The 19834-nt window shown below is 52.7% G+C and overlaps 1 protein-coding gene across 4 annotated transcripts in view; it reads left to right on the top strand.

The window, feature by feature from the left end:
- PLEKHH1 (pleckstrin homology, MyTH4 and FERM domain containing H1) overlaps positions 1-19834 on the top strand; it is a 51948-nt gene that overhangs the window by 27696 nt on the left and 4418 nt on the right. For 3 of the 4 annotated variants that reach the window (XM_074365351.1, XM_074365348.1, XM_074365349.1), the window contains 21 exons: positions 1641-1719; positions 2354-2445; positions 4422-4572; positions 4758-4900; positions 6005-6115; positions 7040-7126; positions 7488-7649; positions 8618-8698; positions 9053-9235; positions 9628-9736; positions 10557-10669; positions 11262-11438; positions 11805-11902; positions 12408-12585; positions 13071-13226; positions 14311-14411; positions 15179-15320; positions 16457-16599; positions 16703-16832; positions 18333-18419; positions 18720-18866. In XM_074365351.1, coding sequence (XP_074221452.1) covers positions 1641-1719; positions 2354-2445; positions 4422-4572; positions 4758-4900; positions 6005-6115; positions 7040-7126; positions 7488-7649; positions 8618-8698; positions 9053-9235; positions 9628-9736; positions 10557-10669; positions 11262-11438; positions 11805-11902; positions 12408-12585; positions 13071-13226; positions 14311-14411; positions 15179-15320; positions 16457-16599; positions 16703-16832; positions 18333-18419; positions 18720-18866 — 2670 coding nt within the window. The remainder of the gene's footprint in view (positions 1-1640; positions 1720-2353; positions 2446-4421; positions 4573-4757; positions 4901-6004; positions 6116-7039; positions 7127-7487; positions 7650-8617; positions 8699-9052; positions 9236-9627; positions 9737-10556; positions 10670-11261; positions 11439-11804; positions 11903-12407; positions 12586-13070; positions 13227-14310; positions 14412-15178; positions 15321-16456; positions 16600-16702; positions 16833-18332; positions 18420-18719; positions 18867-19834) is intronic. The other variant, XM_074365350.1, reaches the window with a different exon arrangement.

The following is a 19834-nucleotide window of genomic DNA, read 5'->3' as shown; positions in this document are numbered from 1 at the left end:
GCTTTATAGGGCTGTCGTGAGATTTAATGTGTTCATGTGTATTTGATGAGTACTTGTTGTAGTGGGTCCCAGTAAGTGGAGAAGTGGAGAGGCTGTTGGAAACGGGGCAAGGGCCAGGGCGGGTTGGAACACCATCAGAACCGTCCCTCCTCTTACTCATTGTGGTCTTGTAAATGCAGATAATCTGGAATTTGAAAGCAGAAATGGGCAGTGTGGGAGCATTCAGCAAGGGGTGTGGCAGGAGGGCTCAGTTCCATGTGGTCCCTGAGACACAATCACTCTGTCACCTTAAGGAACTACACTGACCAGCGACCCAACCTTTCCTCTCAGGTGGGACCAGCTGGGCAGTAACCATGAGGGAAAAATCAAGACTGAGAATTGGGAGGACCTTTCTCAGTCTGAGGGAGTCAGATGGACTTATTTGCCGATGTAGAGTTCCTTTTTCTTTTGATCCTCAAAATAGCCTTGTGACTTAGGCATCAGATAACCTTTTGTAAAACCTAAATCCTTCATTTCCTCTGTAAAGTTGGAGGCCTGTCCTTGGTTGAATTCCACAACCACTATTGGCAGGAATCATCTTTTTTATGCCTAATTTTACTACTTGGACCCAATGTATCTGCCCTACGTAAGCACAACATTCCCTGCCGCACCGCAGTGCCTCCCCCAGGACACCCCTCCTCACTGCCCCCATCTCTTTCCTTCCCACACCTCCAGTTATCTCCAGCCTCATGCCCGCCCTCACCAGCCCCTCCCTTTCTCCTTCAGGTGTCCCAGTGCTGCTGCTTGGCTCTGGGGTGACCCCATTACGTTCTCCCTCCCTTCCAGATGCAGCCCAGCTGCCTCCCCGAGCCAGGCTGGCCTTCCCCAGCCCTTGTGACTCACCTGTACGGGCCTTTGTTGTCCCTTTGCCTTGAGTGGAAAGGAGATATGGAGAAGGCTAGGCGGGGCCTCTAGGTTGTTTGGAAGTGATCGAAACCCTTAGAAAAGCTCCCAGGGCCTCTGGACCTAATTCAGACCCAGGGCCCCCCGAGGGGTGGGGGAAGGGTTGGGTGTTCCCATCGATGTGAGTTCTACAGTGGACTCACAGGTCTGGGTGAGCTAGGGCTTTGAGGTTGGCCGTGAAGCCTAACCATGCGTGATATGACGTTATTACTACAGGGGAAAACATGTGTCCTAGCTTCCAAACAACTGGCTTACAAAAGGGCACACCCTTGCCATGGGGCTCTGAGTTCCTCATTACCAACACCCCAACTTCTAGGGCTGTAAGGTGGGTAAGAGAGAAACAGTTCACTGACCTGAACTTCCTTGCCCCAAGGGAAGGGCTGCAGCCAGAGAGGGAATGAATATCGTCTGCTGGGCCCTGACTGTACTCCAGGTGTTAGATGTTTATGTTAATAATTTCATTTGATTGGCACAACGGCCTGAAAGGTGAATATTATTAACCCCATTTTAAAGCCGAAAGAAATGAGGCCCAGAAATGATGTAACTTACCCAGATCCCTCCCACCCCCACGAGTCACTAGTCGAGCCTGGATGTGGACCCAGGTCTGCCCGCCTCCAAAACTATGTCTTTTCCTCCATGCCGGCAGAGGCAGGGGTGGGCACGGGGGTGGGCTCTGACCCCAGGACCTCGCGTTCCAGGAGAGCCGGATCTACGCTGTGGCCAAGTCAGGCATGCGGCTGTCGGAGGTGTCCGCCAGAAGTAACGCTGCCTGCTGCGGTGAGTCCCGAGTGAGCTGCCCGTGGTCGGCAGGGTGGGCGTGCGGGGAGGAGACTGCGAGCAACGCTCAGGGCCAGGGTCACCTGGCAGCCCGGTCCTCCCCCGCAGCAGGTGAGGTTCAGTTACCTTGGAGAGAAAAGGAAGCTTCGCACGTTCTGCTCATCACGGGCTGGGTGGGAGTGGGCGTGAACAGTGTTGTAGCCAATCACAGAGCTAGAAGGGACTTTAGAGGCGGGGCCCTCCAGCCGGCCGCCCACCCATGGGGCTTCCTTTCTGCAGTGGGTAGGCTGTGGGTGGGAGGAGCCCCCAGTGCCTTGATTTAGATGAACTCCCGAAGGAGCCGCATCTCCACCTGAGTGGGGCTCCTGAGTCATAGGTCACAGTTTTCCACGGTGATGCAAGCGCCCCATAGTCACATGACTTGTAACTCACCTCGTAAGAGTGAGACTGAAGAAGGCCTTGGCCTCGGTCCAGTGATCTGTCACCTGGTCTGTCCCCAGAGTGCTGTTCCAGGGAATGCTATCTGCACGGAGGGCCCTCCTCCTCGCTCTGCTCAGGTCTCTGCCTCCCCCGCAGCCCTTACTGAGTTATGCCACCCGAGTGAAATCTTCTTCCTCTTCCCTGCCCCCTCCAGCTTCAAGCCCTCCTGCCCTTGCACCCCCTGGGCCCTTCTCTGGCCTTGTCTACAAGAACGTCACCGTACCTGTCTACACAGCCCTGAAGGGGGTAAGAAGCTGCTGTCCTAGGAATGGGTGTCCTCTTTGGAAAGGCCTCCTGTCTCATCAGGCAGTGGCTGGAGTGGGGCTCTAGCGTCAGGCTTCTGTGCACACGTGGCTCTGGGCAGGGAGCTCTCAGCCCCCATATGTCACTTCATTTTGTTTATCTTCATTAGATTTTTCAAAAAATCTTATTTTAAAATTTTTTTCTTCTAGTTTTATTTAGATGTAATCGACATACAGCACTGTTAAGGTATACAGCTTAAAGGTTTACTTACATGCATCATGATATGTTTCCCACAGTAAGTTTAGTGAGTATCCACCATCTCATATAGTTACAAACCTAAATAGGAAAAAGCTCTTTTCCTTGTGATGAGAACTCTTAGGATTTACTCTTTTAACAACTTTCAGCAGTGTTTAATTATATTAGTCATGTTGTACAGTACCTCCCTAGTGCTTATTTCTCATATAACTAGAAGTGTGTACCTTCTGACCATCTTCATCCAATTCCCTCTCCTCCCCTACTCCAGTAGCCACAAATCTGATCTATTTTTCTATGAGTCTGTCTCTTTGTTTTTGAAGTATAAATGACCTACAACACTATGTTAGTTCCTGGTATACAACATAGTGGTTTGATATTTTTATTAGGTTTTTATGAGAAAAATTCTACATTTACAAAAATTTGATTCAGTATGATTGCGGGCAAATAAAGTTAAAGGTTAAACCAATGCCTCCTCCATCTCTCCTCCCCATCTTTTCACATGTCTATCCCAGAGGCCAGGGGGTGCTCCTTCCAGAATTTTTTTGTATGTGTTCAAATGTATAATCCCATATATGTTCCCAAAACATCTCTGCATGTTTTTAAACAAAAATCAGATATAATTGTAACATGATGTCTTCATATATTTTTTTGTCTGCTTTTGTTACTGGTTTTTGAGATCATAACTTCAATATCGAAGTATTTTTGAGTAATGCTTTGTAAAACTTTTTATGGAAGGGTAAAAAGCTGAAAATGAAATTTCCTCTCATATTGCTTTTCCCTAGTCCCTTAACCCCACAGGCAACTGGTTTGTCGTCATTAATGGTTTGGTGTTTATTCTATTAATCCTTCTGATGCATTTACAAATGCATTTACAAATTTTGTCCCTGTCTCTGTCTGCCTCTTACACACACACGTACACACACGCAAAGAGGATGTTATACATGTCAGTCTACCTTTTGCTTGTTCACCCAACCGTGTGTCAGGTTCTCGTGCCCCACCTCCACACACAGCTCTGTCTCCCCTTTTAAGGCTGAACAGTACTCCTTGGTATAGATGTCCCTTGACTACCTTGATCTGTTCTCCACTAATTGACATTGTAGGTCATGTCTCTGTTTTTCTCTAAACTCAGTGTTTTGATAAAGGTCATCATGCAAATATATCTCTGTGGACTTATATATACATATTTCTGTAGGACAGAGTTCTAGAGGTGGAATTTATGAGATGATATGCACGTTTTAAATTTTGACCAGTAATGCCAAATTGCCTTCTAAAAAGGCTTTATTACACTACAGAGTACCCGTTTCCCCACAATTTCACAATTGAGATAACAGTTCTCGTTAAATGCTTGCCAATCCACGAGATCTCTCGTTTCATCATCCCCACCCACTTATAAACCTCCTGCCTCACACTTGGACTGTGGTATGATTTTCTGGCCCCCTAGTGGCAGGGAGCAAGGGTCCCAGTGGCCAAGTGTTCAGCCTGGATGGTGCAGCTCCTTTGGGGAAGAGGATGGTTTGTGGGGGAGGTGAGGACACAGGAGTAAGGTTGTCAGGTCAGGAAGGGACAGTTGTCTTTCGGGTGCCCCGGCCAGGTGATGGCATCTGCATGCTCCAGCCAGCCTGTGTTGGCCACGCCCTGGGCACTTGGAGTACAGGACAAGGGCAGATGGGACAGGGCTTGTTTTGCAGCCTGAGCTGCAGTGGGGGAGGGGGCCTGTCTTGCAGAGAGCCACGCAGATCAGCGCGGTGCCCTTTGTGGATGAGTCCTCTGGGTCGGACGATGACTGCTGCTCCCAAGCGAGCTTCCGAACTTCAGTCACCTGCTCTGAGTCTAGGAAGACCAGCGGAATGGGCAGCCCCCGGGCCATCAAGAGAGGTATGGAGAAGGGGGAAGGGAGGGTTGCAGGGTGACAAGGGGCCCCTCGCCTCCTCCCATGGGCAGTTGTATTGGGGGTCCCTACTTGATCTCTGCCCAAGACCCTCAGCTCCAGACTCAGGGGTCCTGGGCAGGTGAGGAAGGCGCTGCAGCTCCCTGGCCTTGATTCCTCCTCCCTCGGCCAGGTGTCTCCATGTCCTCACTGAGCTCCGAGGGTGACTACGCCATCCCCCCAGACGCCTGCTCCCTGGACAGCGACTACTCGGAACCCGAGCACAAACTACAGCGCACCTCGTCCTACTCCACTGATGGGCTGGGCCTGGGTGGGGTGAGCTGGGAACACGGCCCCAACCCTAATGGGGACCGAAGCAGGGCTGGGTGGGAACTGACCTCCAACAGAAGACACAGGCAGCTGTGTGAGATGCGGGGTCCCCAGGACTGGTGGAAGGAGGGAGGGGGATCTGGGGGCCACCACTGATGTGAGGCCATGGGGAGTGGGCTAGGGGTGTGCAGTCAGGGAGCCAGGCGTGCACAGACCCCGTCGGGGAGGAAGGGGTGGGGGCTGGTGCGTGCCTCGTCAACCTGGGAATGGCCAGTTATAGAGCCTGCTTCAGTCCACGGGGCCCAGGAGGAGTTTACACATTTTACCTCCTTTTAGCTCCACGCAGACCCTGGGATGCTGAGAGCTAGTGATACATTTATAGAGTTCTTGGCGTGCCAGGCACCATGCTCATGGTTTTGCATGCTCTATCCTCACAATCCTCTCAGGCTTGTTACCCCATCTCATGGATGAGAAGCCTGAAGCTCAGAGGTGTGCTGTTATGCGCCAAAGCCAGCAGTAAATCTAGGTGGCTCATTCCCCAGCCCTAGCTCCACACCACCGTGCTGCCCCATCTTCATCTCCCCCTCCATGAACCCTCCACCCCAGCCAGGCTGACGTGCCTCGGGCTCCCCAAACCTCTCTGTCCCTTCCCTGCTGCCTGGTATGGCCTTCTTCCTCCTCTGGGCTCATCTTTGAAGGCCTGATTTCCTTCCAAGGCCAGTTCAGATCCAGCTCTTGCCTGAAGCCGTCCCTGGCCAGCCTCTCGTCATGCAGCCCCTGATCTGCCACCTTCCCACGGTCAGGTGCTGTCTTCCACAGCCAGAAGAACCACCCATGCTTTATGAGTCCCCTCTGCACCCTTCGCAGGGCACAGTGCCTTGAAAATACACATTATGCTGTACACCAGAAATTGACACATTGTAAACTGACTATTCTTCAATTTAAGAAGAATGCAAAAAAAAAAAACAAAAAAACACATTATGCTACTCAGTTGTTAATGACAAACCAGTGACTCAGCTGGACCATTTTTACCTGTGTGATGTCCAGAAATCCCAATGCTTTTCCCTTTCTGCCCACGCCAGTCCTCTCCTGCACCCTTCTACTCTGCAGGAGTCACTGGAGAAGTCGGGCTACCTGCTGAAAATGGGAAGCCGGGTGAAGACATGGAAGAGGCGCTGGTTTGTCCTGAGACAGGGACAGATTATGTACTACAAGTCGCCGGTGAGACCCTCCTTCCCCAGGGCAGTGTTCAGAAGGACCCCACCCCAGACCCAGTACTGCATGAGAGGAACTGGAAGCAGGGCAGAGGGCAAAGGTCTGGCAGGTGGGGAGAGGAAGGCAGGCCGGGCACCTGAGGCTTTGAGCCACACGTGGGACCGTGGGGCTGGTCACTGGTTCTCACAATGAAGTCAGGCATGAGCAGTCACAGCACCTCTAGATGAGCTGGCTCAGTGATTCCATTTCCCTTCAGAAGCCGAGTTCTCATGCCGGGACCGGTAAATGGACTGTTCCCAGGCTGCCCTCACACTGCCTGGATTTTCTAACAGGCGAGCCCGTTACCCCTTCCACCTCTTTCCTACGCTGTTTGGAATTAGGGAGCCTTGGATATTAGGATGTAGTTTGACAGGACCTCCGTGGGGAATCCATGTTCATGTTTTAACAAAGGCAAAAAGGCCCGTCTCCTGTGCAACTCCAGCTGATTGTTAGGGGCTGGCTTGAACACCATGTTGAGGACTCTGGGCTGTACCACTCGATGAGTAGGCATGCTCTGATTGATCAGTCATGCGGCAGTGGCACTAGAAAGGGCGATAGGGATGTATATGCCACCTGTCTGCCACACTGGGTGTAAAGGATACAGAAGAAAGAATTTTAGGGCTTTGTAGCTCAGTAATAAACTAGTGGCTCCTTACCCAATTTTTAAAGGTTTAATCTATACTTTTTGAAGCCTGGGTCAGAAGGACCCACGTCTCTAATCATTGCACTATTCAGTTAGAACCAGGATCCAGAACAGGTTACCACTCATACCACAGCCCGAGAAAGCTTGGGAATCACTTTGGTCTTTGTCTGTGACCTGGAGTAATGTCTGAGGGGAGATGTGCTCTAGGAAGGTCCCAACCTTTTTCCTCCCCATTCCCCTCTTTACAGAGTGACGTCATCCGGAAACCTCAAGGTCAAGTGGAACTGAACTCGCGTTGCCAAATTGTTCGAGGGGAAGGTGCACAGACATTCCAGGTGCACATGCTCCTAGCAGCTGGCGTTTTAGATAGAAGAGGTGCTGGGCTTGGATGTGGCTATAACAGGAACAAAGATGGGGCAAAATGAGCATGTATGAAAGACAGTACATTGACATTGACGTGTGATCCTGATTTGTGAGTATGAGGAAGGAAGGTAGAGGAGGCAGAATGTGAGAGATGGAGTGAAGGTAGGAGAGACAGGGAGAAGAAGATGAGGAGGAAAAGGAGGGAGGGAGTACTGGGGTGGGACGAAGGAAGGCCAGGTGGGCCAGAGATCTGTGCCACCTCAGAGCCAGGCCCCTGTTACTCCATCCTCCTGTCTCCCTGCCCCCGGCCCCCAACCCCTCACTTCTCCACAGCTCATCTCCGAGAAGAAAACCTATTACCTGACGGCTGATTCCCCCAGCCTGCTGGAAGAGTGGATCCGAGTCCTGCAGAGCCTGCTGAAGGTCCAGGCCATTGGGCCTCCAGCCCTGCCCCAGGCTGGCACCAAGCCCACCGTGAAGGGCTGGCTGACTAAGGTATGGGTGGGGTTGGGGGGAGGAATGTGGCCCTCCTGAGAGTCAGGGGAGCTGGGGGGGTGGGGGGGTGGGGGTGGGGTCCCCCCTGACACACAGCTCCTTTCTCCAGGAAGTTCCTCACACTGATTAGCAGTGGTCTGAACCACACATGGTGATGGTACATGATTCTCTGAAAAAATAGGGGTCAGGGTTGTTAGAACAACAGCTGTTCTCAAGACAGAGGAGGGAAAGGAATGTCTTGGACCCACTTTGAGGTCATTAGGAGCTGCCCCCCACCCCGCACCTTGTACCCAGCACGCCTCAGAATGAATAGTGGGGAGCTGTGACCTCAGCAAGGTAGGTCTATCGTATCTCAGGCTGCCCTAAAGACATTTAATTAGGGTTCTTCTGGTCGCGAGGAGCAGAGAAGCACTTGTTAACCTCAAGAAGAGGGAAGTTAATGAGGACGTGCGTTAACTAGGCCAGAACGCCGTCAGGAGCGATGTGTGAGCCAGCTCAGTGCCCACAGGCTCTCCCTCTGCCTCTCCTTCCCTGTTCAGTCCATGTTCACGTCCATCTCCTCTGCCCATGTGCAGTTTTCTTACACTTCATGATTGCACTTGCCCAAGGGCTTTAGCCGGTCATGGTCCTTCCCTCCCAACTCCAGCCTCTGATGACTGGCAAGTTCTTCTTGTGATCATATTCCTGGGACAGGATGTCTGGTTGGCCTGGTCAATCTTTTAATGGCAGGTCACAGAAGGATGGCTGGGTTATCACGTAGTACATACCATGGGCCCTAGCTGTGAAAAGGCTGGTTCCATTAGGAGGGAGTCTGGGTGGCATCTGAGTTTGACCTGGTGTTGACCTAAGGATCTGAGATGGACCAGGGGTTTTGAAATCTGCTTCCTTGTGTCTTCTCTTTGCCAGTCCTGGATTTACTTCTGAGGTCACCTGGTTCTAATAATGCTGGTTTGTTTCTGTCTTAACAGGTCAAGCATGGCCACTCCAAGCTGGTCTGGTGTGCTCTTGTTGGGAGAACCTTCTACTACTATCGAAGCCATGAGGACAAGGTACTTCCTGGCCTCCTGACAGCTTCCCCCAGACCAGATTCCTGTGGTTCCATGTCCTGGTGGAAGGCCTCAGCTTTACCCTCTACCCAACCCAGCCCCACAGCAAGTACAAAGCCTGCTGGCTGGACCCTTCTAGAGTGTGTGACCAGTGTGCACAGCCCACAGATTCTGCGTCCATGGTCTCTTTATACTTCTCCAAGCCCACCTCAGCCAGGGAGCTGTAGTCTCCCCGGCGCCATCCTGTCATCTGTCCACACCCATGATTCCTAGCCCTACAGGGCCCGAGGGTTCAGAGAGAGGAGACTCCTCCGTCCCCCACTGGCCCTCCCATTCACAGAAGGCTCACATCCACAGCGACCCCTGGGCCATCTGCCTGTGCGGGACGCATGCATAGAGGAAGTAGATCGATCCTGTGACTCGGACGAGGACTATGAGGCTGGAGGAACCAGGCGGCTGCTGTCTTCCCACTGCACCCTGGTGATCCACCCACCGGAGCACAGCCCCACCTACCTCCTTATTGGCACCAAGCATGAAAAGGTAAGAGGGGGCTGGGCCTCCATGGCCAAACTTGGACCTGTGGTTCTCATCTTCTTTCTCTCCTGAGCTTCCCCAGATTCAACTTTATTTCCCTCCTGGACATTTTGGCAACTAGTATTTCCTGACTGGGAATATTCTTTGTATTGAATTCATTCCCAATGAACAGCATCTCTTCATTGGGGCCATGAGATGGAAGGAACCACAAGCTTAGGAACTTGGGTTCATGTTCACCAGATCCTGAGTCTTTCCTCTTAGAGACCAGTGGCCCTTGTGTCAACCAAACCAGCTGAACCTCATGCTGGGCTTGGCCCCTTCAAGGAAGCTCCCTTGGAGCTCCTGCCTCTATTCTTCCCCAGCCCAGTCCCATCAGATGACTTTCCATCCTCTTCCAGGATACATGGCTTTACCACCTCACAGTGGCTGCAGGTGGCAGCAGTGCCAAGGTGGGCACTGCCTATGAGCAGCTCATTGGAAAGCTGATGGATGGTGAGGGAGACCCAGGTAAGGCAAGGGTGGCCAGCACTGCTGGGGTGGAGGCTGGTGGCTGGGAAATTGTTGCTCAACAACCCAAAGAAAGCACTACTGTACCCTGAGGCTGCTTTAAAACCGTCTAAGCCGGAGAAGGGCATACCTGTCACAAGCTGCAGGACCCCAGTTTCTGGTGGGATACTAGGGAGACCACTCTGAATCTGGGGGAGTCATCTGGGGAGCAGACTTTCCAGTGACCTGGGTCAATGTTTTACTTCGTTCACTGCAACTCTGTTGGCTGGGCAGAGGGTTGAGGAAAGGTGGCTGGTTAATCTATAGTTAGAGTTTGTTAATAAATGAAGCCTAAACTGGGATCAGGCTAATCTCAGCCTGAGGCATTCTGGGGTCTTTATTTCACTACCGATTCTCAGGACCCTGAGGATGTAAGGGCACCCACCACACACACTGCTTTACTGCTGCTCTGAGGCTTGTTAGTTCCCGGCTGATATACGCTTCTCCATCCAGACCTGATACTGCAGGGACGGAGCCTCCCCTGCACATGCATGCTTGCACTCACATGTCCACACCTTGCACACTCACCCCTACTGCAGCCCCACGAGCAAAGCAGTAGCTGCCTTGTGTAAGCCATGCTTGTGAGAGTGCTGAACACAGTGCACAACTGCACGCCCCACACTCTATGGGTATACACCAGCATGGCCCATGTGTCCAGACAGTTGAACCCCCCAACCCCAATCTCCATCTTCCCCACAGATCAAAGTGGGGGTGGGAGTGGGAGGTGAGTCCCCGCCTCGGTGGTAACCGCTGCTGCTGTCTGGTGCTGTGCTCTGGGCAGACTCCCCGCTCTGGAGGCACCCCATGCTGTGCTACAGCAAAGACGGGCTGTACACCTCCCTCACCACCCTGCCCTCCGAGGCCCTGCAGACAGAGGCGCTCAAGCTCTTCAAGGTAAAATGGGAGCAGAGCCCAGGATTGGTGGCGGCACCCTCCCCCTGTGCCCAGGCTCTGCCTGGAGCAGCTCTGCCCATCATGGTGGCCCTGGGGTGAAGGAGACCCATGCAGTTAGGGGGTAGCTCACAGGGGGATCTGAAGAGGAAGGGAAAGACGGTCCCATGGGGTCCCTGCCATGTCCTTTGTGGCGGGGAAGCCAGACACTCTACGACTCCATTCATGGGCCCTTGGGAAGCGCCAGTGAGACAAGGAGCTCCCCTCTTCCTGTTCACTATAGGACCTGAGAGATTCTGACCTATTTTATAGTGTTCTTTGTTCCCCTCTGAATATTCCATCTCTTAAAAAAAAAGAACATCTTGCTTATGTAATGGAAACAGTCAAAGGAGGAAAGATCCCATCCTGAGTAGCCCTCCCAGTGAGCACAGGTGCTCTCTCTCCAGCAGTAACCGTGCTCCCTCCTAGGAGGGGCTGTCTGCAGCAGACTGGGGCCTCCTTCAGCCCTGGGGGACGGCCCAGTCTGTGCCCTGTCCCAGGAGTCAGTAATCAAGGGACTGTCGGTCCACCTGTGCCCCCGACATTTCCCTGCCAGTGCTGCCAGCTCTTTGTCAATGTGCCCGTGGAAGCCGCCTCAGTGGACTACCACGTGTCCTTGGCGCAGACAGCGCTGCAGGTCTGCCTGGTTCACCCTGAGCTGCAGAGCGAGATCTACTGCCAACTCATGAAGCAGACCAGCTGCCGCCCGCCTCAGAAGTGCTCCCTCGTGCAGGTGGGCATCCCTGGGGTGGAACAGCCGACAGGAGCCGTTGGCAAGGGCTGCCCAGGAGGTGGGAAAGGTGGAAGGAGGTGACCGGGCAGGCATCCTCTGAGCCTGGCAGTCAGCGGGCAGCCTCGGTGCTCAAAGCTGCCTCGGTACCGCTGCCCTCTCCGGGCCCCTTCTGGATGTCTGTGTACAGTCAGGTTGCGTGATTGCTGTTCTGGACAAAGCCTGACTGAGCTGGCCATCCTGGTGCTCACAGAAGGTTGGGGGCTGTGGTTTGGAGAGGGTGCTGACAGCTCTGAGCTCAGGACTGTGATGGCAGCAGCACTGGAGACTCAGCCCTCACTCACCCGACACTTCCTGTTCCCCCGGCAGTGCTGGCAGCTCCTGGCTCTGTGCGCCCCACTGTTCCTGCCTCAGCACCACTTCCTCTGGTACGTCAAACAGCAGCTCCAACGCCATGCAGATCCCAGGTGAGTGAGCCAGTTTCCTCTGCCACTCTAGCACTACTGGCTGGCATGATGGAGAGGGCCGCAGGGGACACCAGGATGGATCAGATCACCCCCGCCCTCTGAGATCTGCACAGTGGTCATGGAGACTTCACCCGTTACTGTGGACACAGATGGGCACATGGAGATCCGGGCATGCCTGGGCTCCTCTGCACACCAATCCACATACACATGGATGCTTTGTGGTGCTCTCATGAGAAGCTGCAGTGCCCCCAAATCATCCCCAGATTTTCATCCTCTGTTGCCATGTTCTCTGGTTTCTGGAGAAAATATCCGAGCCAGCAACCCGCAGCAAATAGACCCCGAATGACAAATCCACACCCTAGAGCAGTCTTCGGGGCTCTTATCACAGCCGGTCCAGCTGCAGGTTTGGTCGTGCAGGTAGCATCTGGGTAGGGAGCCAGGGTGTCGAAGTGGCAAGGAAGAGTAGATTCCTTGTGTTCCCTTCTGCCTTCGCCTGTCTTTTCAGAAATGAAACCGGCCAGTACGCCACGTACTGCCAGCGGGCGGTGGAGCGGACGCTGCAGACTGGGGAGCGGGAGGCCAGGCCGTCGCGCATGGAGGTGGTGTCCATCCTGCTGCGCAATCCCTTCCACCACTCCTTGCCCTTCAGCATCCCCGTGCACTTCGCCAACGGAACCTACCAGGTGAGGAGGCTGCCATGCTCCCTGTCCTGCGTCTTCTCACATCACCTTCCCAGAGGAGAACACCTTTGGGCCAGTGGGTGTTCAGCTTCCTTATGCCAACCAGCCAAAGGACGGGCCTGGGTTTTGGAGGAGCGTGGAGGTAGAAAGGAGCTTGATTCACAAAAGTGCTTCACTATTTGGGGCCTGGGAAGTGGATCTTTTGACCCCACTGCATGAACAGGGACGCTGAGACACTGACCAAGAAAGTGGCATGAGAAAGGGCTTCCAAAGGCGTGCCAGTAAAGGAGGAACAGAGCTTATGTCTGACTCCAGCTTGACAACGGGCAGGCTCCTCCCTTAAGCACTCACCCTCGGCACATGGAAACCAGCTTTCTTTGGCCTTTGTGTTCGCCCTTGCTCCTTTCAGCTCTGCCTTTCCACCTCCCAGACACAGATCCCTCCATTAGCCCCATGAGCCCCTCCCAGGAAGCTCCCTCTCCCGGCAGGTGGTGGGTTTTGATGGCTCCTCTACAGTTGACGAGTTCCTCCAGCGGCTGAACCAGGAGATGGGCATGAGGAAGTCATCCCACTCTGGCTTTGCCCTCTTCACGGATGACCCTTCTGGCAGGGACCTGGAACACTGCCTGCAGGGGAGTGTCAAGGTGATGTCCCCCTCCTGAGCGCCCTGGGCTTTGAGATTCTGTGGGGAAAGAGCCCATCTTCTGGGGGCCTTCCTCAGCCTGTTTGGGGCCGAGCACAAGGTATGCCCCGAGGCCAGCATTTCTGTGCCATCCTAAAATGAGCCCGTGCAGGCAGAGGAAAGCTGTTTGTGCCCGTGTCTCTGGAGAGCACATTTCCATATCCCTCCCTCCCTGGAGAGGCTGTGCAGCTTCCAGGGGAAAAACTGCTTCTCAGCTCAGTGTAGGAAGGGCCAGGAGGCACTTCTCAGCAGCAGCCCCACCCGAGCAGAGCTGGTGCCAGTTACATACACGCACTCGCAGATGGACAGCTGTGTGCCTACACCCCCTGGATGTCGTGCTGTACGCTGACACCTCACTCTTACCCCGTCTGCCAGGGCCTGTGCTGTGCTTACAGGTTCAACCATATTTTAAAGAGGTAGATCCTTATATGACCTCCGTAAGTAAAGGCCCTTGAGTGGGATTTGAGCCCTGTGTTGCAGTAGGGTCTGGGGTGAGAGCCTTGGGGCACTTGGGGTGTCTGGGAATGTGCTGTAGCACTTGGTGGGTGAGTGTTTTAGCTCCAGTGCCCGCTCTCTTTATGTTAACAGGACAAAGGCTTCTATAGTCTTGTACCATTGCCTGGAAAAACTATGCCCCGTACCTTGTTTGTAAAGGTCTGGGCGTCTGTCAGGCTTTGTCTCACAGTAGGTCTCTGGGTGTATTTGTTAAAGAGGAGAAAGGCAGTCAGTGGAATGGAAGTGGAGCAGGTGATAAGAGGCGAGGGTTTTGACTGGGGCCTGCCTAGCCTCTGGGAGGCCTCCTCAGATGTTAAGGCAATGTGGGGATTGTTCCATGGTTTGCTGCTCATCCCATGCCCGGGGCTACACCTCTGTCTGTGAGGAAGTCGCAGGCTCCCTGGGTCCTGGGAACACGAGGCCCCAGGCCAGCCTGCTGATGGAGGACCATCACTCACCTCTGCCCCCCTGCTCTGCCCGAGTCCAGCCCTGATTGGACCTTGTTCCCCTCATCAGGGGCTTTTCTGACATTCCTCTTTTGCCTCTTCAAGATCTGCGATGCCATCTCCAAGTGGGAACAAGCCCTGAAGGAGCTGCACAGCGGAAAGTCTGAGGGTGGCACACGTGTCGTGAAGCTGATGTACAAGAACAGGTCCTGAGCGCTGCCCAAGGAGGGACCACGCATGAGGGCTGTCACTGGCCCCCACCTGGGGGCCTGTCCTGCACAGGCAGGGGGCGCGCAGATATAACACTGCCTGGTGGTCATTAGCTGGGGGCCCAGGCTGGCTCTGCTGGTCTCTGTGAGACCCTGGGCGGCTCAGGTTCTCAGTCCCTATACCGTGTCTGCACACTCACACATGCGTGCACCACACACACACACACATGACACACACAACCTGCCTCCAGAAAAGACAAACCTCTGGGGGTAGCTGCATGTGTTACATTAGGAGAGTGAGATTTTGTCTGAGCACTAGATATTTAAGGCTAAAGAATAAATCGTTCCTATACCAATTCCAGGAAATACAGAAGGAGACATCTTGATTTTATATCAGTTGAATAAGAGAAGTCCATCTCAGATATGTCTCCAGGCAAATAATTTCCATTAGTCTCTTGGAATCTTAACTCATCCAGCTCCCTAATAAGCTCTGACTCCAAGTGCCAGAGTTCCCTCACCAAAGCCAGTAAGTCTAATGGTAAATTCAGAATTAACCACACGCTGCTGTTGCTACGAGATCTGATGGCCCTGCATATGCTCTGTGTCATGCTTGGTTAAGTTTTTCTGGAGGCAATGGAAACTAGGCTCACAAGTTGTATAAAGAATGGTCTCTTTCTTTGAAAATCAAGATAAACAGGTGCCAGGACAGCCTCCTCCGTTTGGGATCCCGGCTGAGTCCTGGCTTCTCCCTCTCCTCCCTGTAGGCTGTACTTCCGGAGTCAAGTCAAAGGGGAGACAGAGCGGGAGCGGCTGCTGCTCGCCTCCCAGACTAGTGGAGAGATAGTGGCAGGGAGGTTTCCTGTCAACAAGGAGCTGGCTCTGGAGATGGCCGCCCTGATGGCCCAGGTAAGGCTCTGTTCAGGAGTCAGGAGGCTCAGGAGACTTGGGCTCGCGGGTGGAATGCGCCACGTAGCTGGAAACGGGAGAGTCTGCAGACCCCGAGGTGCCAGAGAGGGTGGCCCTGCTGCCTCTTTACCTGGCAGAGCACCTCCCTGCAGAGGCAGGCGCCGTGCAGACTCTGGACGTGGAATCCAGAGGCCTGGGTTTGAATGCTAGCCACCTTCCTGCTGTGAGATCTTGGCCAAGTCATTGTACTGGTCTCTGCTTCAGTTTCCTTTTTCATATACTGAAAACAAAAATACCTCCCTGCCTGCCCCTACAGAGTTGTACAAAGTACGATTCTTAGATGACGTATGTCACATAATATTTGTGGTAAAACATGTCCTTACAGCTGTCAAGCATTGTATGTGAGCTAGGAAAGGGAACCCACATTCAGACTTTGACCCTTCTTCCTGTTACCTTTAGGAGTCTGTCTTGCCAGAGGTATCTGGGATTCCTTCATGGTTCCCATGAGAAAGAGTCTGGATCTACATGCTGGAGAGGAAAGGGAAATAAGAGTTGATCTTTAATATAATAGGCATTTATTGAATAATCTATAGAGGGCCCTGTGTTAAACATTTTATATGTATTACCCTATGTAGTTCTCAGCCCCACTTAATAGATTAAGAAGTTGAAGCTCACAGAGTTTGACTTGATCAGGCATACAGAGCTGGTAAATGGCAGAGCCGGGATTTGAGCCAGGTGTCTGACTCCAAAGGCCACATTTGGAACACTCTGCTATCCTGTAGGATCTGTAACATCTTCAATCCTGTATCCCACATTTTTGGACTGGAAGCCAGAATTTCTATATTGTTTTCCCTTGTCTGCCACAAATTAACTGTGTCTTTGGATAAGGCACTTAACCTTAGCTGCAAAACAAAAGTTGATCTGGATAGTCTCCAATATTCTCCGGCCCTAAGGTTGTTTCTCTAGTGTCTGTGAAACTTGAGTTAAAGCATCTGTCTGTTCACAAGACATGTTTTCCCATCCATTCATACCTCACCAAGAAAGGAATGAAATAATGGTTTGTTTCACCTCTCAGCAGCCCCCCACCCCATCCACATCCAGGTTCCTGACTTGTCCCCTGTGTGCTTCCACCGCAGGTAGAGTACGGGGACTTGGAGAGGCCCACACCGCCGGGCTCTGGGGGCACACCCCCCACCAAGGCTCAACATCACCTTCAGCAGGTCCTAGACAGGTTCTACCCAAGGCGCTACAGACATGCGGGCCCCCCTGAACAGCTGAGGTAAGCTGCGAGGTCTTGTGGGGAGGCACGGGCTGCAGATCCGGGGAAACCTCGGAGCCGTGGTGAAAACATGGCACCACTTCTCTCCATCCATCCGAACCAGGCACCTGGCCGATCAGCTGACCACAAAGTGGGCAGCCCTGCAAGGCTGCTCCTCTCCTGAGTGCGTCCGCATCTACCTGACAGTGGCCCGGAAATGGCCCTTCTTTGGTGCTAAGCTCTTTGCTGCTCAGGTGAGTGTAGGTGGTTTCCAGCAGGAGTGGTTACCACACCCTCAGGAACCCCCAAACTTTCTCCTGGATTTGGTGAGGTTTGAGCCAGTTGTCAGCAGTGCCGGCCTGCACACTAGCAACCACCAGGGGTCGCTATCTCTCCACCCATTTCTTGCCTACTCCAGATTTCTATGCTCCGGAGCAGCTGTGATTCATTGCTTTTGGGCCAGCATTATTTCTGGATGACCCCCAACTTTCCTTTATTGACTTCTTTCCCAATCCTACCCATGAAAAAAAAAAGATAGGATCAACTAATTCACATACAGGGTTCAGACTTGATATGTATCCCTCTTAAGAATGCTTTTATTTTAAAAGACGTTTGAACGATAGAACAACATGAAACCTAAATACATCTCTACTGACCTAGCACAGCCACAGGGGAATCTAACTCCTCAGGCAACTGTTAATTTCTCCTGCGTGAAAGCAAGTGGCCAATAGTAATTTCAGTTGGAACTTTTCTTCACCGGGTATCTGGTGTGCATGAACTCTATATAATCACGGAGAGGACCCTGTCCTCAAAGCTGGAGCATGACCGAGTTCACTGAGGGCACAGATGAGACAACAGACATTCACTCATTCATTCAACAAAGAACTGTCGAGCGCCTGCTATGTCTCAGGCAACGTGCTGGTTGTCTGAGGTTACAAGAGGTGAGCAAATCAGACATGACCTTTGCCTCCATGGAACTTCCCTTCCAGTGGGGGAGATACATATTAATCAATTAATCACACATTCTCTCTCTAAATAGATACATATATTTTACAAGCTGTCACAAGTGCCATGAAAGAAAAGTACAGGGGTGTTATACAAGCATATAACACAGGGACACACTTGGTCTGGGAGGTTGGGAAAAGCCCCTGAAGAAAATGATGTGTCCACCTCTGTCCCCAGCCTTTTGGGTAGGTAGGAGAGATGTAGCTGTGAAAATTAGTCATTCTAGGAATTGTCCACCAAATAGTCACCTTTCTCCCTACTAGCCCTTGAGATTGCATTGTCTTCCTAACTTTTTCACAGTCCCTAGGAAACTGGTTGAAGCAAGGTGCGCTTCAGCAGGAGAGCCTGTGGGTGGAATGCTGTCAGTTTCTGAGAGCCAGGAGAAAACAGCCTGTTCTCATTGCCCAGGACAGAGCAGCCAGGACCGGCCTTTGTTCTGCAGCAGGAACAAAGTGTACTGTGTTCTGTACTGTGGCAGGATGGGCTACAGGTACTGCAAGAAAGTGATACTCTCCCTCCTGGGGGTAGTTAGAAGGTGGCCAGAGCCCCAAGCCAGCTGCCGCCTGCCACGAGCAGCCTGTGTACTCTGGCATGCTATACAAATGCCATCTTCTGTGTTTTCCAAAAAGAGAAAAAAGTTAGAAATCACTGCCTAGCAGATCGCTGGATGTGCCTTCTTCCTCAGAAAGCTCTAGTGGTCAGAGTTCCTAGCTGTGGCTACGTCTGATCAGATTTTCCTGTTTCCCCAGCCTGCACAGCTATCTTCCAAGGAGAACGGTCTGGTGTGGATTGCTGTGAATGAGGATGGTGTCAGCATCCTGGACCACAACACTATGGTACGGAAGGATGAGGGCTTGCTCCCTGACCCCTCCTTCTCCTGAACAGTATCTTTTCTTCTCCTGTCTGGACTCAAAAGGCCTGAGCTATGTAACCATGGTCCCCTATCCCCACCCTCTGCTCCAGCGCTGCCGTCCTCTAGACCAGACACACTTTGTACACATTCAAGATGTAGATCTGCAAAGTGTGACCACTTCAGAGTCCTCACTTCGTGGTCTCAAAGAGACCAGAGATGTTGGCTCCTAGCTCAGGAGGCAGGTGGAAAGTTTCCCCAGAACTAACTGCCTCTTTTCCTGCAGCAAGTGCACATCACTTATCCCTACTCTTCGGTGATGACCTTTGGTGGCTGCCGGGATGACTTCATGCTTGTGATTAGATCCACTCCGGACCAGAGCTCTGGAAAAGGACACACTGAGAAGCTGATCTTCCGGATGGCTGCTCCCAAGGTGGGTCTGAGAGCTGCTAAAACATTCTGCTCTTTTGGGGTATGATGAGGTGGGCTTGGAGCTTAGACAGGAAACTAGGGCTCTGACAGTGCTCTAGAAAGGCCCTGCCCCAAATGAAACTTTTGGCCTTGTCTATCGCTAGTACTCCAGAGGGCTCCGGTGGGTGGCAGCTCAGCCAGCACTGCTGAGCTGGCCGGTGGAGGGGCTGGCTGGGGAGGGGACGCGCTCTGGTCCGGCTCCTCCCACACCATTCCTGTTGTCTTCTTCCGTTCGGCCAGCTGCAGCACCACGCAGGCTTGAGCCGGGCGCCCACTTGCTCCTTCTTCTTTGCAGCCGGTCCAGGGCCAGGGCAGCTTCCTCCTCGGGGTGCTCTCACCTTACCTTGGGTGCTGCTGTCCCAACACCAGTCACAGAATGGGACAGTCTGCACATGCCCCTCCTTCCCTGTGGTCTTGAAGATGGTCCAAAGACCTGTTTTGCCTTCAGGGCCTTGTTCCTACTCAGCACAGGAAGAGTTGACTGGCAAAGATAACAATTCCAGAGACTCTGAAACTGAAGTTCTCATGTATAGTTTTTGACTTCATTCTAAGTAACTGGAAACCCTGTTGTTTTAATCCTAAAGTTGGAGTTTGGCAAACCTCCCCCTTCTTTCAATACCATCTGTGCCAAGGGAGCAGGTGTACAGATCCCTTCTTCCGGGGAGGCCCCCTGGCTTGGAGACGATCAGATTGGAATGTTGGTCCTCCTGTTCTCAGGAGGTCCTGTGCATCTCAGGACCTCCAGATGCCCATTTGACTAGGTGTTCAAACCTCACAGTAATGATCCCCTTAGGACGTTCTCTCCTGGGTGGGTATTTTAAGAGATGAGCTAAAGCCCAAGAAGGTTGTATACCCAGCGCAACAGCTCGTGAGTGAGAAAGCTAGGATTCAAGCCAGGGCCAGTTCAGTTCCTTTCTCTGTTGTCACTTA

The sequence above is a fragment of the Camelus bactrianus genome, chromosome 6, assembly GCF_048773025.1.
Source record: "Camelus bactrianus isolate YW-2024 breed Bactrian camel chromosome 6, ASM4877302v1, whole genome shotgun sequence".
Taxonomy (NCBI): domain Eukaryota; kingdom Metazoa; phylum Chordata; class Mammalia; order Artiodactyla; family Camelidae; genus Camelus; species Camelus bactrianus.
The sequence above is the reverse complement of the archived record's forward strand: the minus strand, read 5'-3'. Positions and strand labels throughout refer to the sequence as shown.